The 26,747-nt window shown below is 42.3% G+C and overlaps 1 protein-coding gene across 4 annotated transcripts in view; it reads right to left on the reverse strand.

Annotated features, from left to right (window-relative positions):
- stag2b (STAG2 cohesin complex component b) overlaps positions 1–26,747 on the reverse strand; it is a 175,923-nt gene that overhangs the window by 102,581 nt on the left and 46,595 nt on the right. For all 4 annotated transcript variants that reach the window (XM_072270837.1, XM_072270835.1, XM_072270833.1 and 1 more), the window contains one exon: positions 2,598–2,682. Coding sequence is in view for 3 of the 4 variants with exons in the window: in XM_072270835.1 (XP_072126936.1) it covers positions 2,598–2,682 (85 nt within the window). In the remaining variant the exon portion in view is untranslated. The remainder of the gene's footprint in view (positions 1–2,597; positions 2,683–26,747) is intronic.

Raw genomic sequence — 26,747 nt, forward strand, 5'->3', positions numbered from 1 at the left:
CAATACAGATGCACGTTCCTTTATCCAAAATTCTGAAATCCAAAAAGCTCCGAAAACCATTATTTTTTTCGCCAACAGCTGACATCACTCAGGTGTGACATGGCAGTACTAGCAGAGGCTGCCAGACGTCAGTTGTGACTCAGCGCTCGTACTGGTCACACGTGCAATTGCTATTTGCTGACATTTTGTGTTCACTGTTGACTTTATGTTTAATTTCACTGTGAAAATGTGAAAAAGAGCTGCAAATACCCCTATGGGTAACAATGAGAAAAAGGGAAGGAAGCATCTATCATTATCAATAACGCAGAAAGTGGAGTTATTGCAGAAGCTTGATCGTGGTGTGTCTGTGCGGCATCTTACTGAAGAAGATAGTGTCGGAACTACCACTGTATATGACTTAAATAAACAGAAAGACAAGTTACTGAAGTTTTATAGTGAGTAACAGTGATGTTCTGCATTTATTCCAATAAGTCATTTACCATGTGTTTGATTCGGTTCGTTTGAAGCTGTATATTTTTGTTCTATTGAAAGTTTTTGTTGGAAATAAAATTTTTTCTTGTCATTATTCCCTAAAAAATACAGTATAACAACTATTTACATAGCATTTACATTATATTAGGTATTATAAGTAATCTAGAGATGATTTAAACTATATGGGAGGACGTGCGTAGGTTTGGTGCGCCGCCGGGTCCTAAAGTCCACCGCACTGAGACAATAAGGGACTTGAGCATACGTGTTTTTTGGTATCGGTGGGGGTCTGAAATCTGAAAAATTCTGAATTCCGAAATGCAACCGGCCCCAAGGATTTCAGATAAGCGATTATGGACCTGTAACTTGGCCTCCACAACCTCCTGTGGAAATAGATTCCACAGATTTATCACCCTCTGGTTAAAGAGATTCTTCATCTCGGTTCAAAAGGGATGTCCCTGTGCCCTTTCACCCTAGACTCGCCCAACGTTTGACAAAAATTGAGAACACAGACAAAGACTGAAGTTTCGAATTAAGAAGACCGCTACACAACATGGTCTATTCTACAGGATCCCAATTGAGTAAATTTACAGGAAAATTAGTGCTATGTAAAAGCCACGATCACAGGAGACTTTAGTAATCCAAATATAGACATGAATAGCAAAAACCTGGAAGGGGGAATATATGAAGTGTTCAGAAGCATTACCTTCATCAGTAAATTCGAGGCAGATGCTAGCTTGTTAATACAAGCCATAAACAGGTTGATTGCAAAGCTCAGAGAAGTTTTTAAAATAGAGGCAAAAACAAAGCGAAAGACTTGCAACACCCCAAAAATATCCTTCTAGGTTTGTGCACTAGGAAAACACTAGCAAGTGGGACTTAACAGTCACCAAAATAGAAAAGGTATTCATGAAGTAGTACTTCAACTCATGTCTCCAAATCAATAATCTATCAAGTAACTTAAGCAACAAACAATTTGCTGTCGGAACTCAGCAGATTCAACAGCATTTGTGAAAGGAAAGGAATTTCAATGTTTAGGGTCAGTAATTCAGGCAATCCTCTGGCATTAAATAGGAAAAACTCCATATTTCAGGTGCAGATCTGTCCCTGTTGATCACATCAATGACAGAGACAAACTGAATAAGAGAATCCTGGAATACTTCAGGCATGTGAGCAGTAATATAAAAATTGCAATTTCTTCCTGAGTTCCAATTTTCTTCCCTCCTGTCTTGTGAAAGAGTCTATTACTTTGCAGTCAACTATCTGTCATCTGCTTTACCTATCGAAAGTGACTGGTGGGGAGCGAGATCGAAAAGTACAAAGAAATGTATTTAAGGTGAGCAAACAAAAGCAGGGTGTACACAGGGGTCCTTGTGGTACATCCATAAATCACTGAAAGTAGTAACAGATGGATAAGATGGTGAAGAAAAGAATTGGATGCTTGCTCCCATCAGTTTTGGCATTCCACATAAAAGATGGGGGCATCACACTACAACTTTGTAAAACATAATATCACAAGTGTGTCCAATACAACAAGGCAAAGGCTTAAGGTAAGAGGTAATGTAGATACACTAACAAAATTTTAAGTAGAATCTGAACAAACACTTCAATTAGCAAGACACAGAAGGCTATGGACATCATACATTGTACAAATGCCTGGATCAGGTGGGGTCAAATCGATTATTCCAGTGCTGTATGATTCTATGACACTAAACATAGATTATGGAAAACCAAGCAACACACACCAATGCTGGAGTAAACAGTCGATGTTTCGGGCCGAGAAACTTCATCAGGAACCGAGGAAGGGTCCTGGCCCGAAACATCAACTGTTTACTCTTTTCCATTGATGCTGCCTGGCCTGCTGAGTTCCTCCAGCATTTTGTGCGTATTGCTTGGATTTCCAGCATCTGCAGATTTTCTCTTGTCTGTGTTAGGGGAAACAAACATGGATTTGTTGAAAGCAAATTCTGTATACCTAAACTGATGGAGTTTTTGCACTTGCTAACAAAGATGGCTGACAAGAGAACAGTGGTATGGTCAGGCTTCCAAATACGGTTGTAGATAATAGGCTTATCATCATGATTGAAAGGCATGAAATACCTCACAGATATATGGAGCACAAAACTTACACTGTCTTTCACCTTTACTGGATTGTAAGGTTTTCCATCAAAATCTTCAAAATCAGTATCGGAGGAGAAATGTGTTTCAGTCTCCCTGTTAAGAAAATTGACAGACTAGTATTAGTCAAATCTCCAAGAAGTTTATTTCAAAATAAATTGTGGCAACATAACTACAGAGTGAAGCATTAGCAGCAAAATAGATATAATTACGTTAGCAACACACATCAAAGTTGCTGGTGAACGCAGCAAGCCAGGCAGCATCTCTAGGAAGAGGTACAGTCGACGTTTCAGGCCGAGACCTTTCGTCAGGACCCTTCACCAGGGTCTCGGCCTGAAAAGTCAACTGTACCTCTTCCTAGAGATGCTGCCTGGCCTGCTGCGTTCACCAGCAACTCTGATGTGTGTTGGTTGAATTTCCAGCATCTGCAGAATTCCTGTTGTTTGCATAATTACGTTGGCACCTAGTTTAAGCAATACTATGCAGAACACCCAATTCATTATACTGTCCCTAGTCCTCTAGGCTGAACACTTGTAGATGTGTGAATCTCATGGTATTCTGAAGACGAATTGAACTGTGCACAACTATGGTTGAGCGCAATATGACCAGAGGGAGAGCCTGAACCAAACACTGCTGCCAAACTGGGGGGGGGGGGGGGGGGGGGGGGGGGGGAGAGACAACAGCCTCTTTCACCTCCAAGAAGTAATGAGAGAGACCGTAGGATCCAAGCAATCTGTCAACACAAAGAGCAATTCTGACGGTTTCCAGTAATGGTCTATCATTGTGGTGCCATCCAGGGTGCAACACTGAGCTCTCATTTCAGTGCTAAATGGTCGCACTTCTTTTCCCAGCTTGCTCAATGCCACCTCTCACACAAGCCTCTCCATCCTGACCCTTGGGTGGCTCACTGATGTTAGGAGTGCACTTGGTTTGTGTCCAATTTTGGGTCTAGTAGCCTGTAAGAGCAAGGAAAGCCAGGACTTGTGAAAAGCTTCTGGCACACCAGAAGAGAAAGTAGGGTTGCATGGCAGGTTACCAGCAGATGTGCTGTCAGTAACACACCTCTTACGTACGTAATGACAGCAATTAACATTCTTATTTTTGGGAATGCAAAGATATCAGTGTAAAATGACTGGATTGATCTATGCCATATTCAACAAGTCACATCATGGATGCAACTGAACTTTATCTTGAATATCTAAAATAGCAGAAATAAAACACACAAGCAGCAAAATACCGGAAATGCAGATTCATTGAACAAAGGGTTTGAAATCATATTCCTCCACGTTTTATGCAGCATAAATTCAGATAGTTGTATATGGCAGAGTAAAGTAATCCAACAAATACTGGATTATGAAAAGTTATTTTTGTTAACTAATATCCTTTGGGAAGAGAAACCCCATGCCCCAAAATGATCCTGCTTATACTCCAGGTCCACAATAAAGTAATTTTTAATTGTTTAATGAAATAGCTATGTCTGATCTTCACCGCGAAACATTGATATTGGTTTTTCACCACAGAATCTGCCTGAACAGTTCAGTGCTTCCATCATTTGTTTTTACTTCAAATTTCCTGAACCTTCTGTTTATGAAGTTTTTCATCTATGTCTTATCCCACATACATGACAAATTCATTGAAGTATTTTAGGAAGGAGGAAAACATCTGCATGTATCGAACACTGACTGTGTTCCATTAAGATCAGTTTTAACATGGACAAAAGCTTTACCCTGTCTGCCAAATGAAATAAATATGGCACATAGAAGACCAGAATAGTGGTAAGAGTTGAAAAAGTGAAAATGTTGACGTTGGATGAGGGATTTCACATCATTACTAAAAATAGTACGGCAAAATGACTACTGACACCCCGGCTACGTCCAGAGATCATTCCTGGAAGACTGTTTTCTGACAGTAATGATAATTTGCAGTCGAGCTACTTGAAAATTTAATTTTACAGATGCACAAAGAGTAACAGAATCATTTCCTCATCTCCTCAGGATTTACTTTGACATGTTTTTCAAAGGTATGTGCACAAAAGCAAATGCATAGTCTTGGATAGGCTGCAGACTTCTATCATTTGCAATGAATGGAAATGAACTGCATTACAGAATTATTTCACTTGCAAATTTGAGTCGGCATGCACAAACGAGCTGGGAAATCAGGCAAAATTTAGAAAGTTTTCAGATCAATCTTCTGTAGATATTGTATTTTGACTTCTTCCCAGATTATATTTATATTTAATAACATGAATTAAGACCAATGTTGCAATATTGCAGGCCAAACTGCCCAAACACCAAGAGGCCCAGTTTCCCACAATTGGCTTATTTCCTGACACTTAAAGCACTTCCTTCATCTGCAAGACACAAAAACAAATTTTCCCATTTGTCCGGATGAGTGCAAGCCCAAGACAAATTCAACAATATTCAGCGCAAATTATTCAAAATGACAGGGACACCGCTCAACAAAAAATACATTCATCCTCTTCACCACTGGTCCACTGCAGCTGCAGCCAATACAGTCTACAAAATCAGCTACAGTTATCCATCCAATGACATTTCCTTGGCACCTACCAAAACTCTTACTTTGCCAATATAAGGATAGCCAGAGCACATGCTACACAACTACAGTTCTAAACCAAACTGATTCAAAGCATGTACCACATCATTCTTGCATTGTCATGAGATTCAAATCTGATAATTCTCTATCAAGCACTGTACCTTCACCAGAGAACAGACCAATTTAAGCTTAAAGCTCTGAAAATTGAAAATTTACAGATCGAGGCAGATTTCCTCAGCAAATTCTTGAAGAATCAGGATGCTGTAATACTTTACAAGGAGCTTTTCACTAAAACAAAAATGTCATTTACAAGTGAAATAATTATTTTAATTCCTTAAGGTTGTCATAGCCGGAGTGCATTTCACATAACCTCTGACAACCAAGTCCAACTCCTGGTCTTCATGTGTGGCTACTATCTGAGCGGAATTATTTCTACAGACAGGAGAAGGGCCAAAAGCAGGTTACTGGAGCCTTGGAAACAGTTGCTCCGGACAGATGGGGCTCATCAGTCGTGGTTTGCAGCTCATCCAGGAAAAGGAAAATTGATCTTAAATCTCTGCTGCCTTGCGACTATACCCACTGATGGGGAAAGCTTCACGAGTAAACACCAAAGAAAAATCCAGAGCTGGAGTCCCAAAGGCAATCCTACTTTGAGGTCAATGCTGACTAGCAACTCCTGCAGCATCGCTAGTGCCAAACTGTATTGGTCTTTGGTTTCATCAGCTGCATAGAGAGGGGAGCCTGCAGTATGGGCAATAGCTTGCTCTCCATATCATACTGCCCTTGTTTGTGTACTGGCTTCCATATCAACACTTAGACAGCAAGGGCACAACATCCATGGTTGGCCCCGACCAACGGAGGGCCACAACACTCAAGATTCTTCAAGCAAAAATTGTGACAGATTATACAATTGCATTTTATATCAAGCACGCAACAAGGAACATTTTGAGTGCTCTATTAAGCAGATATTTTACAGTCATGTGATTATCTAGTAGTAAAGCCTTCCAAAGGACATTAACATGAGTCAACAAAACTGCTGTCTAATGACAAGCAGACAGCAGGTCATCATGTAGAAACTGCTTTAAGTCTAAAACTGCAATCAGCATTAAGAACAATACTTCTAAAACAAGGACATGAAAGTTGCTGCTTTGAGTGACAACACCATGAGCAGCCACATGATGCAGTCAAATAAATCAAACGTGGAACACCTCAGAGTAGAAAACAAAAAAAAACACTTCAACACAAGTCAATTTTCCAAACGCAAATGTTTTAAACTTGTGGGAAAAAATTTAGCATTCCGACCAAGGTCAAATCATACCCTCCCATCTGTTTAATTTAATACACAAAAATAACATACAGAAATTGCACTATCAAGCACTAGTGCAGCATGACAACATGACTACAACAGAAATTTTGGAGGGAGAGTGGCTGCTCTGCGTAGCATACAGCAAAGTGGGAGGGGGAAGCACAGGAGAGAATCGATTGAGGGAGGAGATTAAAGTGGGAGAGGGGGAGGGGAGGGGGAGAGGGGGAGGGGGGAGGGGGGAGGGGGGAATGCTCAATCCATCAATGAGCCAGATTTAGATAAGTGTAATGCCCTTCTGTAGGTCACCTGGATGTTCCAGGATGGATGGATGGTCGATCATCTACCTTCAAAGCAGTACAGAAGACCTGTTTGCACAATATGAGTGGGTGGGAATGTCCAACAGCTTAGAATAACAGTACCAAGCACAAAATGAGCAGCAGTGAGGATATCCAGCTGCCTGACCAGCAGTAACCAAACAAGACTCGGGGTGAACATGGCAGTGGGGGAAACAGTGGCAAAAATGTAAGTTATACCTGAGCTGGGGGAGGTGCTTAACAGAGTCAGTGAGTTCTCAACTGGTTGTAAAGGAGTTTGGAGCAAAGAAGGTTCTTCACATTCAAAAGGTACAGTTGCAAAAAATGTTTGTGAACCATTTGCAATTACCTGATTTTCTGCATTAACTACTCAAAAAATGTGGTCTGATCTTCATGCCCTTCACATGTTCTACCAGTCTGTTGTCGCTAGTACAATCTTCTGTGCAGTGGTGTGCTAAGGCAATGGCATTAACATCAGTGATGCAAACAGGCTCAATAATCTGATTAGAAAGGCTGGCTCTGTTATAAGAGACAAGCTGGAGATAGAACAAGAGACCCCAAGGAAAATCCTGGCAATTCTGGACAATGTTTCTCACCCTCTGCATGCCACCTTGGTGAAAGAGAAGCGCACTTTTAATATTAGGGTCAGACAACTGCACTGCTCCAAAGAGCGCTATATGAGGTAATTCCTACCCTTGGCCACTAGGCTCTATAATGAGTTAACCTATAGCTGGGGAAGTGATAACCCCCTCCCCCCCCCCCCGTTAAACTGTATGAGAGTAACTTATCTTTTATTCTCTTACTTCTCTTCTAATATTTGTATATCTGTGCATTTGTAATGCTACTGTGACACTGTAATTTCCTTTGGGATCAATGAAGTATCTATCTATAATAGACAAACACAATCTGCCTGAACTAATAACACAAAACAATTGTACTTCTCGTAAATGCTGAGTTTAGATTTAAACAATCACAGTCCAGGTTAAGAAAAAAGTATGTGAACTTCTCTGGTATTGCCTTCTGCAAAAGTTATTTGGAGTCAGGTGTTTCAATCAAAAAATTGAGACTGGAGGTGTGGGTTATAGAGGTGCCCTGTCATATAAAAAGAGTTTCCACCTCGTCATTGTACCAGTCTGATTAGCAGCTACAGGAAACACTTGGTGGAGTTTATTGCTGCTGAAGGAGGCTTTACCATTTATTAAATACAAGGGTTCACACATACTCTTTCCAGCCTGGACTGTGAATGATTAAACAATTTGTTCAATAAAGACATGAATAGTACAATTGTTTGGGGGTTATTAGTTTATGCAGATACTGCTTGTCTATTATTGTGACTTCAATGAAGATCAGACAACCTTTTATGAGTAATTAATTCAGAAAAGCAGGTAACTGCAAAGGGTACATAAACTTTTTCTTGCAACTGTAAGTTGATCACAATGAAAACTCAAGTTCAAGTTTAATTGCCATTAAACCAAACACGTGAAAACAGCCAAATAAAACAATGTTTTCTCTGGGGCCAACAGTCATACACTGCATACAGTATAAATAGCATATAATTACTACGGCAAAAAAGCTCCAAAAAAATTTATTTAAATAATCTGCAACTATGTTACACTAGTGTAGCTGCAGATGAACGCCATCCAGCTTGTCTTCCACTGAGTGAATACTGGAGAGCAGTACCAATGGGAGGGTCGAACCCACAACCCAGCATGGAAATCCAGTTTTACACAGCCAGCTACGACATCTCCCTCTCTGGCAGTTGCAACAGACTACTTGAAGCATGAGGACCAAGGCCACGCAGCTCCCCCGCCATCAGTTTCGCCGATGAATTGGAATCACAGTATTCTACATTACCAATGTCCAACAAGGACTTATAATCACAATAAAAAATGTCCAAACCAACCTCTTGCACAATTTATTGGACTGCGCACCACCTCTGACACCTTTTTCCCTGGGTGGTTAAAGCAGGCGCAACAAGTTCAACTTCAATGATATTGAGAAGCTAGCTAGTGGTGTAGGCCTGCAGTACTTGATGTTCTTGGTAACCAAACAGTGTCTTGTGATGGCAAAAAAGACAAATGATGAACAAGCATCAAGTGCAATACCGTTTTCGTCAAATGAGTTGGGCTGCAATGAATGAGTCTGGAGCAATAACATGGGAAACATTATTTGCACTTAGTAATATTTTAACGCGCTCAGGGCATAGTTGATCTTACCCAAATACATAATGCAATCACTGAATATCCTCAAAACATGAATGGCTTTACCTTGAGCTTCTTGAATATTTATGTTAGTAATTCCACAATGATATAAAAACACAATGACAACACATTAAGCAACCATGCCTCAAGCAAACAACTGCAATACAGGTAGTCCCCGGGTTACAAACGAGTTCCGTTCCTAAGTCGGATTTGTACGTAAGTTGGTACAGGTACATACGGTATTATTTACCGTCAGTTAGTCAAAAGTTTGTCTTAGTATATACAGTCAGCCCTCCTTATCCGCGAGAGATTGGTTCCATGACCCCCCGCGGATACCAAAAAAAAAGTGGATGCTTGTCCCTTATATAAAATGGCGTAGTATTGCATATAACCTACGTACATCCTCCCGTATACTTTAAATCATCTCTAGATTACTTATAATGCCTAATACAATGTAAATGCTATGTAAATAGTTGTTATACTCTAATATTTAGGGAATATTGACAAGAAAAACTGTACATGTTCCTCTCGCTCACAACACAAGCAGCGAACTAACAAGACGCGAGGCGAACAATGATCAAACAACGAGTAAAACTTGTATTACCTCTACAGTAGTTGTTATACTGTCTTGTTCAGGGAATAAGGACGCCTCGGAGGAGGCATTTTTTCACAGGAACAAAGTAACGAACGAATGAGACGCAAGGTGAATAATGCTCGAACAACAAGTGCTGAAAGAGCACTTCCGGGTTTTCTCGATTCACCGTTGGTTGAATTCGCGCATACAGAACTCACGGATAAGGAGGGCCAACTGTAGTATATATTTTACCTTTCTATGCATATAAAATACTTAATAAACGTATGTATTTCAATAATTAAACCACTGTGTTGCTTAGTAATAATTGTAGCTTTCATCAGGGCAGGACCTTTAGCACGCTCCATTATTCTCACTTTATCCTTTAAAATTGTTCTGATCGTTGACCAACTGTAACCTAACGCTTTTCCAATGACCAATGGCGTTTCACCTCTTTCCCATCGCTTTATTATTTCCACTTTATTTTCAATAGTGATCGTTTTCCGTCAACAGAACAGAAACACTGCGAATTCAGCAGCAGCCGCGGGCAGCAGGTCCTGAGCTCCCCCGGGTCCTAAGTCCACCCACACTGAGACAGGTTAAATGGGACAAGTGGGGGCAGTGCTGACTGGAAAAGGGGGGGGGGGGGGTCAGGGTGAATCTTGCTAAGAAAAATTTAAGCCAAATACAAAGTTACACACTCAACACATTGTTAACGGCAACGTGATCTGACTTAAAATGGTGGACGGCGTTCTCCTTCCTCGAGCTGACAAATTTTTAATAGGTTTTATGGCAGGCCATTCATAAGTCCAACGTTCGTAAATCGGGGACACCCTGTAGGGTACTACAGGGGTCTCCAACCTTTTTTGCACCGTAGACCGGTTTAATATTGACAATATTCTGTCTGAGTTGTTAGTGAACTTCGAATGAAATCTCCCAAATCCTTAAAGCAAGATCGAGATGTATAGCAACCTTTTCTGTCACCTTGTGAACTTCTCCATTCAAAATTCTGTAAATCTTAAGGTTGTAAAACAGTGCTAAATAAAGATTTTTTAAAAATGCATTTTTGGCTATGACTACAATGGACTAAACTAAAAGGAGTTATTACCCGTCCAGCCTGACAGAAATGAACAGATTATATTCAATTATTCCCCTTCATGTTTCCATTAGCTTGGAATGAGCTTCTTTCTTTTCCATTTATTTCAATATCATCAGAAATTCTCCAGCAACAGCTTCGCTTCACTCTATCAAATCCTTATAGTCCTTTCTCCTGACTAATCAGTACTACTTCACACCATCCCTTTCCCTCTTAAGGTACTATAACTGCGAAAAAAAAAAGTTCCATTGTGGGGACAAACAAAATGGTAGGTTCGATGAAGATACTGATTCTTGTTCCTGTTCCACTATCCAGCAAGATCATGGCTGCAATATATTTCTATATTAATCCTATATTCCTCAATTTCCTTAAAATACACAAATCTATCAACCTTTAGCTTGATTACACAGGCTATACTCAATTTACAAAAGCCTGATTTATGGACACACCTATATTTTTATTTAATACTGTGTGACCTCCTTCATAAGTCATGTGCAGACAGAATTAGTTTCCTCTCTCTCTCCACTTTTCATCATTGTTCTTTCATTTAGTTCAGTCTTGCATTTTTAAAGTTATTCTTTAAAATAACATCCAGGTACAATTACCTGAGTAACTTCTGTGCATCTTCTGGCTTAGGACGAAATCAACTTAAGTATATTGGTAAAACTAGAACCTGTTCATTACTTGGGAGATGCTCTAAACAAATGTAGGCTGTGCAACTTAGATACAAGCAGAAGTGAAATTAAGTGTGGCTTAAAATAAGTGGATAAGGCACTCAACACAAATGGATTAAATTGACAATGCCCATGATATGACCGTAGTAGTAAGGAATTTCAGAGAATTGACGCTTTCTTCAATATAAAAAACCATATTTAGTTTGGTGCAAATGGTATAACAAACTTGAAAAATCAAAGGAGAGCAGACCTGCATTCACACATAATGCTCCTTTCGAAATGTCCCAAACACCTTACAATCAATAAAGCAGTTTCTGATATGCAACAACCACTGTAATGGTGGCAAAGTGCCAGTTCACATGTACACAGCACATAACCGTTACAATGATGTAATAATCTGATCTATTATGCAGGTTGAAATAAAAACTATTCACCAGGAAAACAACCATTCTTCAAAATAATGCTGTGATGTGGTCAGATGGTGCTGTGACTTCACTCTTCATCTGAAAGGAGGGCAACTTCAAAACTGCCACACGTTCAGCGCTGTAATGAAACAACAGCCAAAATGCTTGTTTACACCTTTTGCGTAGAAGTTATATCCATAATCTTCTGACTTTTAAGTAAGTGTGTTTTGCAAGTACTACTTCCCACTTCCTTGGCAGTCCATAAAGTTCAATGTTGAATTACATCTACTTCAGTTCCGTGGATTCTGAGATGGTTGATAGGGTTTTGAAAGACTAATAGAGTCTCTCGGGTGAGCTAAAAGGTGCCAGACAATAGTGGTAAATTGTTAAGTGTGGAAGACTTCATGTTCCTTCTGCTGGACATTTGTGCTAATACTGGATTGTCGGTCCTTATATTCTTGCACCTTTTGCAATTACGCAGCAGGAATTCCCATGCATTGCTGTGGATGTTCCAACTTTATTAAGGTCCATGGCTAGCCCATCAGTCAAATAACCATAACCTAGGCTTTAATCCTGGTCACTTTGGCCCAGGGCCAGATTAGAAATATCTCACTGATATTTCTCAGGAGTACATTCAGCCAGAGACTCATTCCACCGAGATACAACACAGAGAATCATAGGAAGTCATTCCTGCCTGTGGCCATCAAACTTTACAACTCCTCCCTGGGAGGGTCAGACACCCTGAGCCAATAGGCTGGTCCTGGACTTATTTCCTGGCATAATTTACATATTACCATTTAACTATTTATGGTTTTATTACTATTATTTATGGTGCATCTGTAATGAAAACTAATTTCTCCCGGGATCAATAAAGTATGACGACAACGACTACTACTACTACTATCAATGCCTTGAGGTGTCTGTTGAAGGTTGCCCTTATCTCAGAAGCACAGGGGAAGAGTAGCTCAGTGTTGTCCAAGGTACCATGAGCTTTATATCAGTTTGAAGTCTGACATTTTCCTCAAGCAGCCAAACTATGCCCTGGCACAATGAAGTTACTGGTAGCAGCCGTGATCCATGATACAGATATCATCCAATATACAGAGGAACGTACTCAGACAGCAGCAATACTTTGGGAACAAGGTGGGCCAAATAACAGAAGTGGCAGTCTGGGAGCACTTTGGGTCTAGTGACCAGAATTCTTTTAGTTTTAGAATAGTTAAGGTAAAAAGCAGAATAAGTCCACAGGTTAAAGTCCTGAACTGCAGCAGAGTTAGCTTTGAGGGCATAAGGTGGAGTGCGCTGTGTGAATCTATTCAAAGGCAAAGAACAGTTGGCAAGTGGGAGAGAGCATGTTCCCTGTTAGGGTGAAGGATAGACATACAGGTGTCCCCCGCTTTTGAACGTTCGCTTTACAAAACCTCACTGTTACGAAAGACCTACATTAGTACCCTGTTTTCGCTTTCAGAAGGTGTTTTCACTGTTACGAAGAAAGGCAGCACACGCCCCGAGCAGCCGCTCTCCCCCGGATTCGGAACGGCATTCTCGCCAGCATTGCTTAAACGCGTGCCTGTGAGCAGCAGTTAGCAAGATGAGTCCTATGGTATCAGAAAAGCCTGAAAGAGCTTGTAAGGGTGTTACACTTAGCATAAAACTAGACATAATTAAGCATTTCGATCATGGTGAACAAAGTAAGGACAAAGTGAGTTGCTGACAAAGTGTGGAAACTGACAAAGATGATGTTGAAGAGGTTTTGGCATCCCATGACCAAGAACTGATGCAATTGGAAGAAGAAAGGATAACAATCGAAACCGAATGCAGTAGCGAACTGAACGTGAAGCAACTGCATGAGATTTTCGCTGCAATGATAAAGTACGACTTTAATTTTGAAAGGGTACGTAGGTTTAGGGGATATTTGGCAAGATGGTTTGAGTCCTTACAAAGAACTGTATGATAGAAAAATGCGCGAGGCTCAGCAATCAAGCAAGCCTTCCACATCAGCCACAGCAGACGACGAACCTCAACCTTCGACATCAAGGCAGGCAGTCAATCATAGAAGATGAGCTGCCTGCTCTAATGGAAACAAACGATGAGATGACACCCCAGTGTCCCACCACCCCAACACCCAGGCCGCGGACAGATACCGATTCGCGGAGAACACAGCAGTAGCCGGGAGGCACACAGCGCATCTTTAAGAAAGCAGCCAAAATAAATATGCTAATTAATTAGGTGCCGCCCAACACGTAATTGTAGGCCCAGATCAGAGACGATGCAATCGGAAATAGGCACTGATCTGGGCCGACAATTACGTGCCGGGCGGCATCTAATTAATTAGCATGTTTATTTTGGCTTTTTTCTTAAAGATGTGCTGTGTAACTCCCGACTACCACTGCACCCCTGCATGCTTTGTGGTTCGGTATCGGTCGGCAGCCTGGAGGGTGGGGGCCACTGCACCACCCAACTTGCGACGACTCAGTCTAACACACCATCATCAGTGTGCTCTGTGCTTTCCCAATTCCCTTAAGTGATACTACACTGTACATACATTATTTCTACTTTATATAGGCTGTGTATTTGGTATGATTTGGCAGCTTCATAGCTTAAAGGTTACTGGAGAGTGCTTGCGCCATGTTTTTGCCAACAGCGCTTGCGTGAGATTTTCTGCCGACGGTGCTTACGTGAGATTTTCACTCCGGAGAACAGTGCAGTAATGATTGTGGAAAAGTATTTCTACTTTATATAGGCTGTGTATTTATCATATCATTCCTGCTTTTACTATATGTTACTGTTATTTTAGGTTTTATGTGTTACTTGGCAAGATTTGGTAGGTTATTTTTGGGTCTATGAATGCTCACAAAATTTTCCCATATAAATAAATGGTAATTGCTTCTTCGCTTTACGACATTTCCGCTTACAAACCATTTCATAAGAACACTCTACCTTCAGATGGTGGGGGAAACCTGTATCAAGTTTCAGAATACTAACTGATGAGATGTATGGAGACTCTGGTCAGAATAAAGAAGGAAGCATACATCGTATTCGGGTAGCTGGGTACGAATGAAACCCTCAAGATACAAGTTTGAGGAGGAAATCAGGAAGACAAAAAGAGGTTATCAGATTGATTTGGCAGGCAGGGTTAAAGATAATCCCAAGAGGTACTTCAGTCACATTAGCAGCAAACAGTGAATAGGGAGAGACTAAAGAGTAACATCAGGACCACCTGTGTGTTGAGCCACAGGAGATGGCTGAATATTTTAATTATCTATTAATCCTTGGTGTTTACTAAGGGGAATATCATAGATGACAAAACAAATGAAGGTGAAAAGTAGCGAGATCCTAGATCATAAGAGGTATTTGCAGCCTTGAAGTGCTTTAAGGTGGGCAAATTCCCAAAGCCTGACGAGGTGTATCCTAGATAGGAGGCCAGGAAGAAATTGTAGAGGCCCTTATAAAAGATCTGCTTCATTGTTGGCCAATGAAATTTCAGAAGACTACCATCTTCAGAAATCCACCAGGGTCTCCCTCTCTTCCACCCGTTCATTTGTGACATTTACCGGGAGCATTGCAAAGGGTCTGAAGCATGGTTGAGGATTCCTACAAATCATCCCACAATCTCTTTGACCACTTACTGTCAGGAAGGACATACAGAAGCATCAGTACCACGAATGCCAGACTGAATTACAAACCCCATTTCCAGAAAAGTTGGGATATTTACCAAAATGTAATAAAAACAAAATTCTGTGATATGTTAATTCACGTGAACTTTTACTTAACTGACAAAAGTACAATGAAAAGATTTTCAATAGTTTTACTGACCAACTTAACTGTATTTGGTAAATATACACAAATTTAGAATTTCATGGCTGCAACACACTCAACAAAAGTTGGGACAGAGTTAAAATAAGATTGAAAAGTGCACAGAATATTCACGTAACACCGGTTTGGAAGACTCCACATTAAGCAGGCTAACTGGTAGCAGGTGAGGTATCATGACTGGATATAAAAGTAGCGTCCATCAAAGGCTCAGTCCTTGCAAGCAAGGATGGGTCATGGCTCACCCCTTTGTGCCAAAATTCATGAGAGAATTGTTAGTCAGTTCAAAAGGAACATTTCTCAACGCAAGATTGCAGAGAATTTAGGTCTTTCAACATCTATAGTACATAATATTGTGAAAAGATTCAGAGAATTCAGAGACATCTCAGTGCGTAAAGGGCAAGGTCGGCAACCACTGTTGAATGCGCGTGATCTTCGAGCCCTCAGGCGGCACTGCCTAAGAAACCGTCATGCTACTGTGACAATTATAGCCACCTGGGCTCCGGAGTTCTTCGGAAAACCATTGTCACTCGACACGGTCCGTCGCTGCATCCAGAAATGCAACTTGAAACTGTATTACGCAAGAACTCTATGCAGAAATGCCGGCAAGTTCTCTGGGCCCGAGCTCATCTCAGATGGATGGAAAGACTGTGGAACTGTGTGCTGTGGTCAGATGAGTCCACATTTCAGCTAGTTTTCGCAAAAAAACGGGTGTCGAGTTCTCCGTGCCAAAGATGAAAACGACCATCCAGATTGTTATCAGTGAAAGGTGCAAAAGCCAGCATCTGTGATGGTATGGGGGTGCATCAGTGCCCACGGCATGGGTGAGTTGCATGTATGTGAAGGTACCATTGACTCGGAGGCGTATATTAGGATTTTAGAGAGACACAGGTTGCCATCAAGGCGACGTCTCTTCCCGGGACGTCCATGCTTATTTCAGCAGGACAATGCCAGACCACATTCTGATTGGGCTACAACAGCATGTCTTTGTAGACATAGAGTGCATGTGCTTGACTGGCCTGCTGCCAGTCCAGATCTATCTCCTATTGAAAATGTATGGCGCATCATGAAGAGGAGAATCAGACAACGGAGACCATGGACTACTGAGCAGCTGAAGTCTTATATCAAGCAAGAATGGACAAAGTTTCCAACTACAAATCTACTACAATTAGTATCCTCAGTTCCAAAATGATTAAAAAGTGTTATTAAAAGGAAAGGTGATGTAACACAATGGTAAACATGCCTCTGTCCCAACTTTTGTTGAATGTGTTACAGCCATCAAATTCTAAATTTGTGTATATTTACAAAATACATTTAAGTTGGTCAGTAAAACTATTGAAAATCTTTTCTTTGTACTTTTGTCAGTTAAATAAAGGTTCACATGAATTAACATATCACAGATTTTTGTTTTTATTGCGTTCTGGAAAATATCTCAACTTTTCTGGAAATGGGGTCTGTACAGCTTCTTACTTATTTATAGTAATATCTCAGTTTATGTGCTTTGTGTGATATATATTTTGTGGGCACACCCTGATCCAGAGAAACACTTTTTTGTTTGGTTGTATATATGTATAGTCAGATGACAATAAACTTGAACTAGAGAGAGGCTAATGTTCTTCATGGGCAGCAAGGTCAAACCAAGAAATTTTTAGGTCAGTGAGTAACTGCAAGGAAATCTGAGGGATAACATCTACCATCACTTTGATAGTCAAGACCAGATCAGAAATATTCAGCATGAAGATATGACTGATGAATTTTCTTAAGTTTCTCTAAGAGGTTAACTGAGGTGATAAATGAAGGTGTAGTGGATACTGCCTAAAAGGAATTTAGTAAAGCTTTGGATGGGTTCCTACATGGAAGGCTGATCTGGAAGACTAGGCTGCATGTTATTCAGGGGGAGCTACTGAGGTGGTTTCCGAATTGGCTTGATTAAGGTGTCTTCTTGATCATGAAGCAGGTTACAGTGAATTGCAAAGAGACATTCATCAGTTAAAGTTAGGGGTAGGGACATTTTATTGCAGTAATACAAGTTGTTGGTGAGGCCACTCTAGTTTCAGTTGCCCAGTCACAGAAATACATTAAGCTGGAATCAGTGCAGAAGAGATAATGAAGATACTGGCTGACTAGAGGGCCTGAGTTATAGGGAGAGGTTAGCCACAATGGATCTTTATTCCCTGGTGTTCAGGAGTTTGAGGAGTGTTATAAAATTTCATAAAAGGTTCATAATATCATGAGAGGTATGGATAAGATATGATTATAGTGTTTACGCCAGGGTTGAGGAGTCCAAAAAGGGCAGACATACAAAATAAGGGGGGAGAGATTTAAGAACGGAGAGCTAACTTCTTTACACCGAGGGTAGTGCGTATTTGGAATGAGCAGCCAGTGGAACAGGTCCAGGTGGGAACAAATGCAACATTTAAGAGCCATCTGGGCACATCAAGGGGAGGGGCGTTGTGAGTTATGGGCTGAACACAACTGCAACTAGCAAGGAGGATGCTGTGGATGGCCTGGACCAGTGGGCCAAAAGACCTGCTTCCGTGCTTTATTACTTTATGATTATATGCCTATAGTCACAGATCAGTTTAAAAAAATAAGGCAATTGCTTCTCAATTGCTGCACACTCAGAACTGATCATTAATGATGGTCGTGCAGATGCAAAAAACCCTGCAAAGCCAGGTGTTCCATTCTTGCTGCTCAATGGCAAAAAAAATGTAGGCAGTCGTCAGCTCTCTGAATAAGGAACAAGGCACAATGTGCTGGAAGAACTTAGCGAGTCAAGCAGCCGGAGGAGAAATTAGTCACAGAGAAGTACAGCACCAAAACAGGCCCTTCAGCCTACCTAGTCCATGTCAAACTCATTTAAACTGGCTACTTCCATTGGCTTGCAACAGGACCAGAGCCCTTCATACTCCCTACCATCCATGTAGCTCTCCAAACATTGCTTAAATGTTGAAAGTGAGCTCATGCCCTTGTGCTGGCAGCTCGTTCCACACTCTCACAACCCTCTGAGTGAAGAAGTTTCTCCTCATGATTCCCTTAAACTTTTCACCTTTCACCATTAACCCATGATCTCTGGCTGTTGTTCCACCCAACCTCGGGAAAAGGCTCCTTCCATTTACCCTATCTAATCCCTGATAATCTTGCATACCTCTATCTAATGTCCTCTCAATCTTCTACATTCCAAGGAATGGTCTTAATCAATCTGCCCTTTCATTATAACTCAGGTCCTCCAGACCCAGCACCATCCTTGTAAATTTTCTCTATTATTCACATCTTTCCTGTAGGTAGGTGACCAAAACTGCACCCAATATTCCAAATTAGGCCCCAACATCATCTCATACAACTTCAACATAACATCCTATCTCCTGCACTCAATACTTTGATCTATGAAGGTCAATATGCCAAAAGCTTTCTTTTTGAACCCATCTATCTGTGGCACCATTTTCAATGAATTATGGACCTGTGTTCCCAGATCCCTTTGTTCTACTGCACTCCTCTTCCCTATCATTCAATGTTTAAGTCCTACCCTCGTTGGCCCTACCAAAGTGCAACACCTCGCACTAATCTGCATTAAATTTCATCTGCCAATTCTGAGCCCATTTTTTCAGATGATCCAGATCCCTCTGCAAGCTATGATAGCCTTCTTCACTGTCCATTACATCCCGCAATCTTGGTGTCATCTGTAAATTTGCTGATCCAATTAAACAAAATTTCATTTAGATTGTTGATATAGATAACAATTGTTACGTACCCCGTAACTGGGTTGCCAAACCAGCAGAAATGGACCACTTAGTTGGAGTCCGGATTACTGGAAGCTAATGAAGCTTTATTAAAGAAATAAGTGACACAGTACTCTAATCGTACGGATATAAATGCAACAGGTTAGCAATGATAAAACACACATGTACACAGAACTAGGGTAACAGGAATTAACTAAGCTCTATCGCAGTCTAGGGGTAAAATGATCAGTCTCAAGTGACGCAGAGTTCAGTTCAGCTTAGTACAGTTCGCAGTAATCGCTGTTGTGCCGTGGGGGGAGGGGGGGGAAAGAGAGAGACAGAGAGAGAGAGAGACAGACAGACAGACAGAGACACATATGCAAATCTGATTCAGCAGACCTTTGATGTTCTTCGCAGTTAGCTCTCGGGCAGACCCTTTGTTATGTCTTCTGTGGTCACCGACTGTGACCCCTCAGCTCCGGATACGACCGTTCTTCCGCTGTGAACCTGGCACCCAGGCAAGGGTGGACACACACACCAGGTTCCCGCCGATCGTACCCTTTCACCCTGTGTGTCTATGGTCAGTTCCCGCGATCAGACCTCCAAACTCACACCAACTTGTGGGGGCACACCGCTCTTCCAGGGTCTCGTTATCTCGTGATCTCGTGGTGTGTGTCGTGCCTTCGCGAACCTGTTCTTTTTATCCCCCTGCTGGAGTATCGCTTGTCCATCAAACTTCAAACAGTTCAAGTTCAAAGCAACCAGTCTGTCAATATTCTGAAGTGTCTTTCTTTCTCGTTAATCTCTCTCTTCTCTCATTAACATTTTGATCGCTTCTCCATTGTCTCCCTTATCTCTCTCATCAATATCAACCTTCTGATAACTTGGTTTGTCGTCACACCCCCATCCTTCAAAGAATTTTTACCGGGGTAAAAATTATGGGCATGAATACATTATTAGATATACACTAATATACAGGGTCATCAGCTATTCGGCTAATACAGAGAACTTTAAGTTGTCAACACCTTGACCGACAGTCAGCAATCACATTTTCCGTTCCTTTTATATGTGTTATTTTAATATCCTCTAAGACCAGGCTCCAACTTAGCAACCTTTTGTTTTTATCTTTCATAGTGGCCAAAAACACTAATGGGTTGTGATCAGTGTAAATTATTAGTGGTTTCTATCCCGGACAAATATAACAAAGGTCGTCCCACACAAACTTCGCATTCTTTTGCAAGAGCTTAGTAAGAGGGAGGGTAATATCCGCAAAGTTTTTGCAAAACTTCCGATAGACCCCACCATCCCCAAGAACCTTCTCAGGGCTCCCTTGTCTGTCAGCGCGGGGACTTCAGAGATAGCCCGCACCTTAGCCTGCATCGGAGCCAGCTGCCCCTGTCCTAACACAAATCCCATATAAGTGACCTTCGCGTGGCCGAATTCACTTTTTGCGAGGATCACTGTCAGGCTGGCTTCAGCCAGCTTTTTAAATAGTTCCTCTACTGCCACAATGTGATCCTCCCACTTGTCACTCCAGACCACTAAATCGTCAATATATGCTTCTGCGTTCCTTAGCCCTTTTGTCACTGAATTAATCATCCTATAGGGGTGTTGCTTACTAGGCTGACCTGATGTGACAACAATACCATGTCTCGGTTCTTTGCATCGCCTCGGGACATCCGGACATACATCCGCGTGCCGGTTAGTTAGTTTTATCAGCGGCTCACTCTGTTCGGGGGTTAAGTAAGAGAACTCATCAGCAAAGTTGGCCAAAACAATAGAGTTCTCCCATCTGGTCGGCACCATACTCATCTTTTCAAAATGGGTTTTTCCCCTATCAGGTGGCACCCTAGCCTCATTAATTTTCGTGATAACACCAACTAGATCTGTTTTCTGATCGTGGTAAGCTTTTAACATGTTAATAGCCTGTAACTGTGTTTGCTCATGTCTACAATAGTCAGTAGCAACCTTCCTCCTGTGCAGCCAGTAAAACTCTTTCATGATTCTATCGACTGTTTTCCTCACCCCAAAATGTCCACAGAGGGGTATCTTGTGGGCCAGGTTAAAAACCTCATCCCCATAAATTTTCAGCACCACCCCCCATTCCTCATCTGCAGGCACGGTACTTGGTCTCCATTTCCTCCTTAGTACTCCCTCCTTCACATAATAGCCCACTGGCTCCCTTTTTAATTCTGCTTCAGAGAGAGCTGTCTCCGCCAAAATCATCAGCTCCTCGTCTCTCTCCTGTGCCTGTATAAATTCCTTCCCTGCTAATGATAAGTCTACCTCAACTTCCGTTTCACTACGCTGCTTCTCACTTTCTAACCCCTCCTGGTACAAGGCTGGTAAAAACGTCTCAGCTAAATCTATATTCACTTCGGCAGCCTTTCTGGACATGCGCCGAGTCACTGCGCAAACGGGATAAGCCTGTGAGTCCATGGGCGGGGCCTCAATGTTGGCAGGCTGGCTTGTCAGTTTTACTGCTGAGAACACATTTCCACCGGTGAGGTCATTACCGAGTAAGACCTCCACGTCTTCCATCAGTAATTTGAGCCTCATCCCTATCATGACCGGTCCGGAGACGAAGTCACTTTTTAGGTGTATCTGGTGGAAAGGTACTGCTTCAGTCCCTTTCCCAATGCCTTTTATCACCCTGACCTCCCCAGTCTGGGGCTCTGAACTAAAGTCTAACACACTCTTTAAGATCAATGACTGACAAGCTCCAGTGTCTCTCCAGATCCATACTGGAACCAGGTTTAACCCCTCCTTCACCGACACCAATCCGGCCGAGATAAACTTCTCGCGCCCTTCCTGAACTTTATCAGACCTCTTCTCCCCTAGCGGTTTGTTTGCCAGCTCAATACAGCCAGTCGGAACCGTCGTTTTTTCTTTCCCCGTCTCCTTCTTTGGGGCAAAGCACCTGGACGCAAAGTGACCAGCTTTCCCACAATTATAGCATACGACCCCAGGAGACCTCCTACCAAACTGCTCCCAGTCTTCCTTATCCTTCTCACTAGTCCCCGGCTTACTTTCTGACTTTTCTGGCGGACTGTCTCCGCCCTCTTGACTACCCTTCTGGTAGCTTTTACTCGGGGTAAACTTCACTTTGTGCATTAACGCGTATTCATCCGCTAACTTAGCAGTTGCAGCTAAGGTTTCTGCCTCTCTCTCATCTAGATAGGGCCTCATACCTTCAGGGACACAACCTTTAAACTACTCAATCAGTATTAGCTGTAGCAGTCTGTCATAATCCCCATTGACCCCTTTCAAGGCACACCAATGCTCACAATACATCTGCATCTCACGGGCAAACTCTAAATACGTGCAGCCCCACTGCTTCCTCACATTCCCCAACCTCTGCTGGTATGCCTCCGGGACCAACTCATAAATCCTGAGTATCACCTCTTTCACCACATCATACCTCTGGGCATCTTCTGCGGACAATGCCAAGTAAGCTTGTTGAGCTTTTCCTTTAAGTACGCTCTGAAGCAAAACAGCCCACTTATCCCTCGGCCAGTCCTGACTTGCAGCCACTTTTTCAAAATGGAGAAAGTACCGATCCACATCGGTATCGTCAAATGGGGGAACCAGCCTAACCTCCTGGGTCGCCCTGAACCCTCCACCTTGATTCGGCATGGGCTCCTGCGCTAGTCTCATCCTTAACTTCTCCAGCTCAAATTCCCTTTCCCTCTGCTTCTCTCTCTCTTCTCGGTCCAGGTGCTTTATTCTCTCTTCGCGTTCTAACTGCCTGTCCTGCTCTTCTCGGTCCAGCTGTTTTATTCTCTCTTCGCGTTCTAACTGCCTGTCCCTCTCTTCTCGCTCCAGCTGTTTTACCCGGAACTCGTGCTCGAATCTCAATTTTTCCATCTGCAGCTGTACTGCTTCCCCACCAGGTTTGCCCATAGATACCACCTCCAGCTCCCCTTGGGGAAACACACCCTCAGATACATAATGCTCTATGATAGCTCTGTGCATCTCCGCTCTCCTCATTGTCGACTTCCCCTTAAAAAGATTCAACTGTTTGGCCACAGTTGCCAATTCTATTTCCTGGCATACTCTAATGCCTCCAAGGTTGGCGGGTGGCGCCTTTAGAAATTCCTCAATCTCCATTTCTGTTGTTTGCCCTTTCTTTCTTTCTTTCAGGAATTCTAACCCAATCAATTTACCCAGTCCCAAATTTGGCATTCAAAATCCCGGACGAGCCCCCACTTATGTTACGTACCCCATAACTGGGTTGCCACCAGCAGAAATGGACCACTTAGTTGGAGTCTGTATTACTGGAAACTAATGAAGTTTTATTAAAGAAACAAGTAACACAGTATTCTAATCGTACGGATATAAATGCAACAGGTTAGCAATGATAAAACACACATGTACACAGAACTAGGGTAATAGGAATCAACCAAGCTCTATCGCAGTCTAGGGGTAAAATGATCAGTCTCAAGTGACGCAGAGTTCAGTTCAGCTTAGTACAGTTCGCAGTAATCGCTGTTTTGCCGTGTGTGGGGGGGGAGGGGGGAGGGGGGAGGGGGGAGGGGGGAGGGGGGAGGGGGGAGGGGGAGGGGGAGGGGGAGGGGGAGGGGGAGGGGGAGGGGGAGGGGGAGGGGGAGGGGGAGGGGGAGGGGGAGGGGGAGGGGGAGGGAGAGGGAGAGGGAGAGGGAGAGGGAGAGGGAGAGGGAGAGGGAGAGGGAGAGGGAGAGGGAGAGGGAGAGGGAGAGGGAGAGGGAGAGGGAGAGGGAGAGGGAGATATAGAGATATGCAAATCTGATTCAGCAGACCTTTGATGTTCTTCGCAGTTAGCTCTCGGGCAGACCCTTTGTTATGTCTTCTGTGGTCACCGACTGTGACCCCTCAGCTCCGGATACGACCGTTCTTCCGCTGTGAACCTGGCACCCAGGCAAGGGCGGACACACACACCAGGTTCCTGCCGATCATACCCTTTCACCCTGTGCGTCTATGGTCAGTTCCCGCGATCAGACCTCCAAACTCACACCAACTTGTGGGGGCACACCGCTCTTCCAGGGTCTCGTTATCTCGTGATCTCGTGGTGTGTGTCGTGCCTTAGTGAACCTGTTCTTTTTATCCCCCTGCTGGGTTATCACCTGTCCATCAAACTTCAAACAGTTCAGGTTCAAAGCAACCAGTCTGTCAATATTCTGAAGTGTCTTTCTTTCTCGTTAATCTCTCTCCTCCCTCATTAACATTTTGAATGCTTCTCCATTGTCTCCCCTTATCTCTCTCATCAGTATCAATCTTCTGATAACTTGGTTTGTCATCACACAATCAACAACCAACCCAGCACTAATCCCTGTAGCACTGCACTTGCCACAGGCCTCCAGTCAGAAAGGCAACCATCTACTACCACTCTGGCTTCTCTACAAAGCCAATGTCTACATGTTGAATGTCAAGCAACTGAACCTTCTTGACCAACCTCCCCTACAGGACCTTGTCGAATGCCTCACTCAAGTCCATGTAGACAACATCCACTGCTCTACCTTCATCCACTTTCCTGGTAACTTCCTCAAAAAGCTCCATAAGATAGGTTAGACATGACCTACTATGCACAAAGCCATGCTGACGATCCTTAATCAGTTCATGTCTATCCAATTACTTATGTCCAAATCCCTTAAAATACCTTCCATTAACTTTCCCACAACTAATGTCAGACTTACTAGCCTATAAATTCCTGGTTTATGATTAGAGCCTTTCTTCAACAGCAGAACATTAGCAATCCTCCAATCTTCTGGCACCTCTCCTGTCACCAAGGATGATTTAAATATCTTTGCTAGGACCCCGGCAATTTCTGCACTTGCCTCCCAAAGGGTCCGAGAGAACACCTTGTCAGGTCTCAGGATAGCAAACACGTCCTCCGTCGTAATCTGTATAGCATCTGTGTCCATCTCCCAAGTAAATACAGATGCAAAAAAAATTTAAGACCTCCCCTGATATTTTGAACCAAAACCCTCCTACTCAATTTGTTGAATTCTTCCAGCAGATTTTGTGTTGCTCCAGATTCCAGCATCTAGTCTCGTGTCTTTCCGCACAAGGAAAATGGGTTTGTCCCATAAAATCTAGCCTACAAAGGAGACTGTTGCATGCAAACTAATGTCCTTCCAATGTTCCCTGCCCTGACCTGAAAGTATAATTAGCTGTGGCGACAGCAGATTTCATTAAGACATGTTTAACGAAGCAAAACCATTGATGCTTGTTCTTTACTGAAGTTCGGAAGGAATTGTTCACTCAATTTCTTGAGAAGTTGTTTTGCTTCTCCTCCTAGCAAAATTTTCTGCATGTGCTCTGTTCCTTTTACTAAACATGTTGTTTTCCAATAAGAATGGTTGCTGCTTCATCTATTTCTATGACATTTTCCTGCAGAAGCTTGAAATTATTAGAATATGCTTCAATACTTGCCACTTAGGCAACACAATAATACAACTAATGGAGCTGTTACCTCAAATCCAGTGACCTGAATTGAATCCTGACCTCCAGTGCTACAGTGTGCACATTTTCCATGCGACCGTCAGTTTCCTTGGGGTGGGGGTGGGGGGGTGGTTTTAACTCCCAAAATCAAGGATGTGTGGGTAGGTAAGCTACAAGAAATTTACCCTTATGTGTAGGCCTGTGCTAGTATGTAGATGAAATTCATAGGAACGTAGGCACAATTAAATAGAATTACTGTAAATAAATGCTGATGGTCAGGATGGGCTCAATGGGCCACATTGCTATGGCTAAGTGGAGAATGACACCACTCCCTGTTCACTTCAGCAAGTTTAAAGAATTCTGGGATAGATTAAGCAACTATCATGAGGTGCGGAAGAAAGATGAAAGGTTTTCATGCTGTGGAGCTGGAACTTTAAGCTTCAAAACTGCATTGTTACGTAAAATCCATTTTAAATGCTGATTGGCCTCATGATCTGTCTATTCTGCATATTTCCAATGGGTACAAGTGACAATTACTCCAAAAATCTCACCATTATACTATCCGTTGCAATCAACACTGAGAATGTGCATGTGCATATCAAATCCATTCATGAATTCATTCAATAGTTTGTATAGATAAACAACATGAAGCATGGAACTGAATTTTGGACCCAGAGTATGCAATACAGTTTTTTTTGGGTGTGGGGGGGGGGGGTGTAGAATTGATACATTGTACAGATTATATAGAAGGGACCAGAGCTTCAAAGACCTCCATGCCAAAGAGCTGAAGATGACAACTGGGGAGAAGTCCATGAAAAGGCTGGTATTATTATAAGTATCTACATCCTTGAGTCAAATTAGCTTGCCCTATAATCATTAATAGCCAGATATTAGGGGCAAACATTTTTCAGATAATATGGATATAAGTATTTACAAATTGTCCAAGAAACTTTGAAAGATATGAAATTACTGTTCATGAGTTACAACAGTCGCTTGTATTTACCTACCTATTTAGTCATCAAAAAACATCCAAGCTTCATCAGACAGCACTACCAACATATGAGAACAGGAAACTATATGTTATAAAATC

This window comes from Mobula birostris, chromosome 10 (assembly GCF_030028105.1).
Source record: "Mobula birostris isolate sMobBir1 chromosome 10, sMobBir1.hap1, whole genome shotgun sequence".
Taxonomy (NCBI): Eukaryota; Metazoa; Chordata; class Chondrichthyes; order Myliobatiformes; family Myliobatidae; genus Mobula; species Mobula birostris.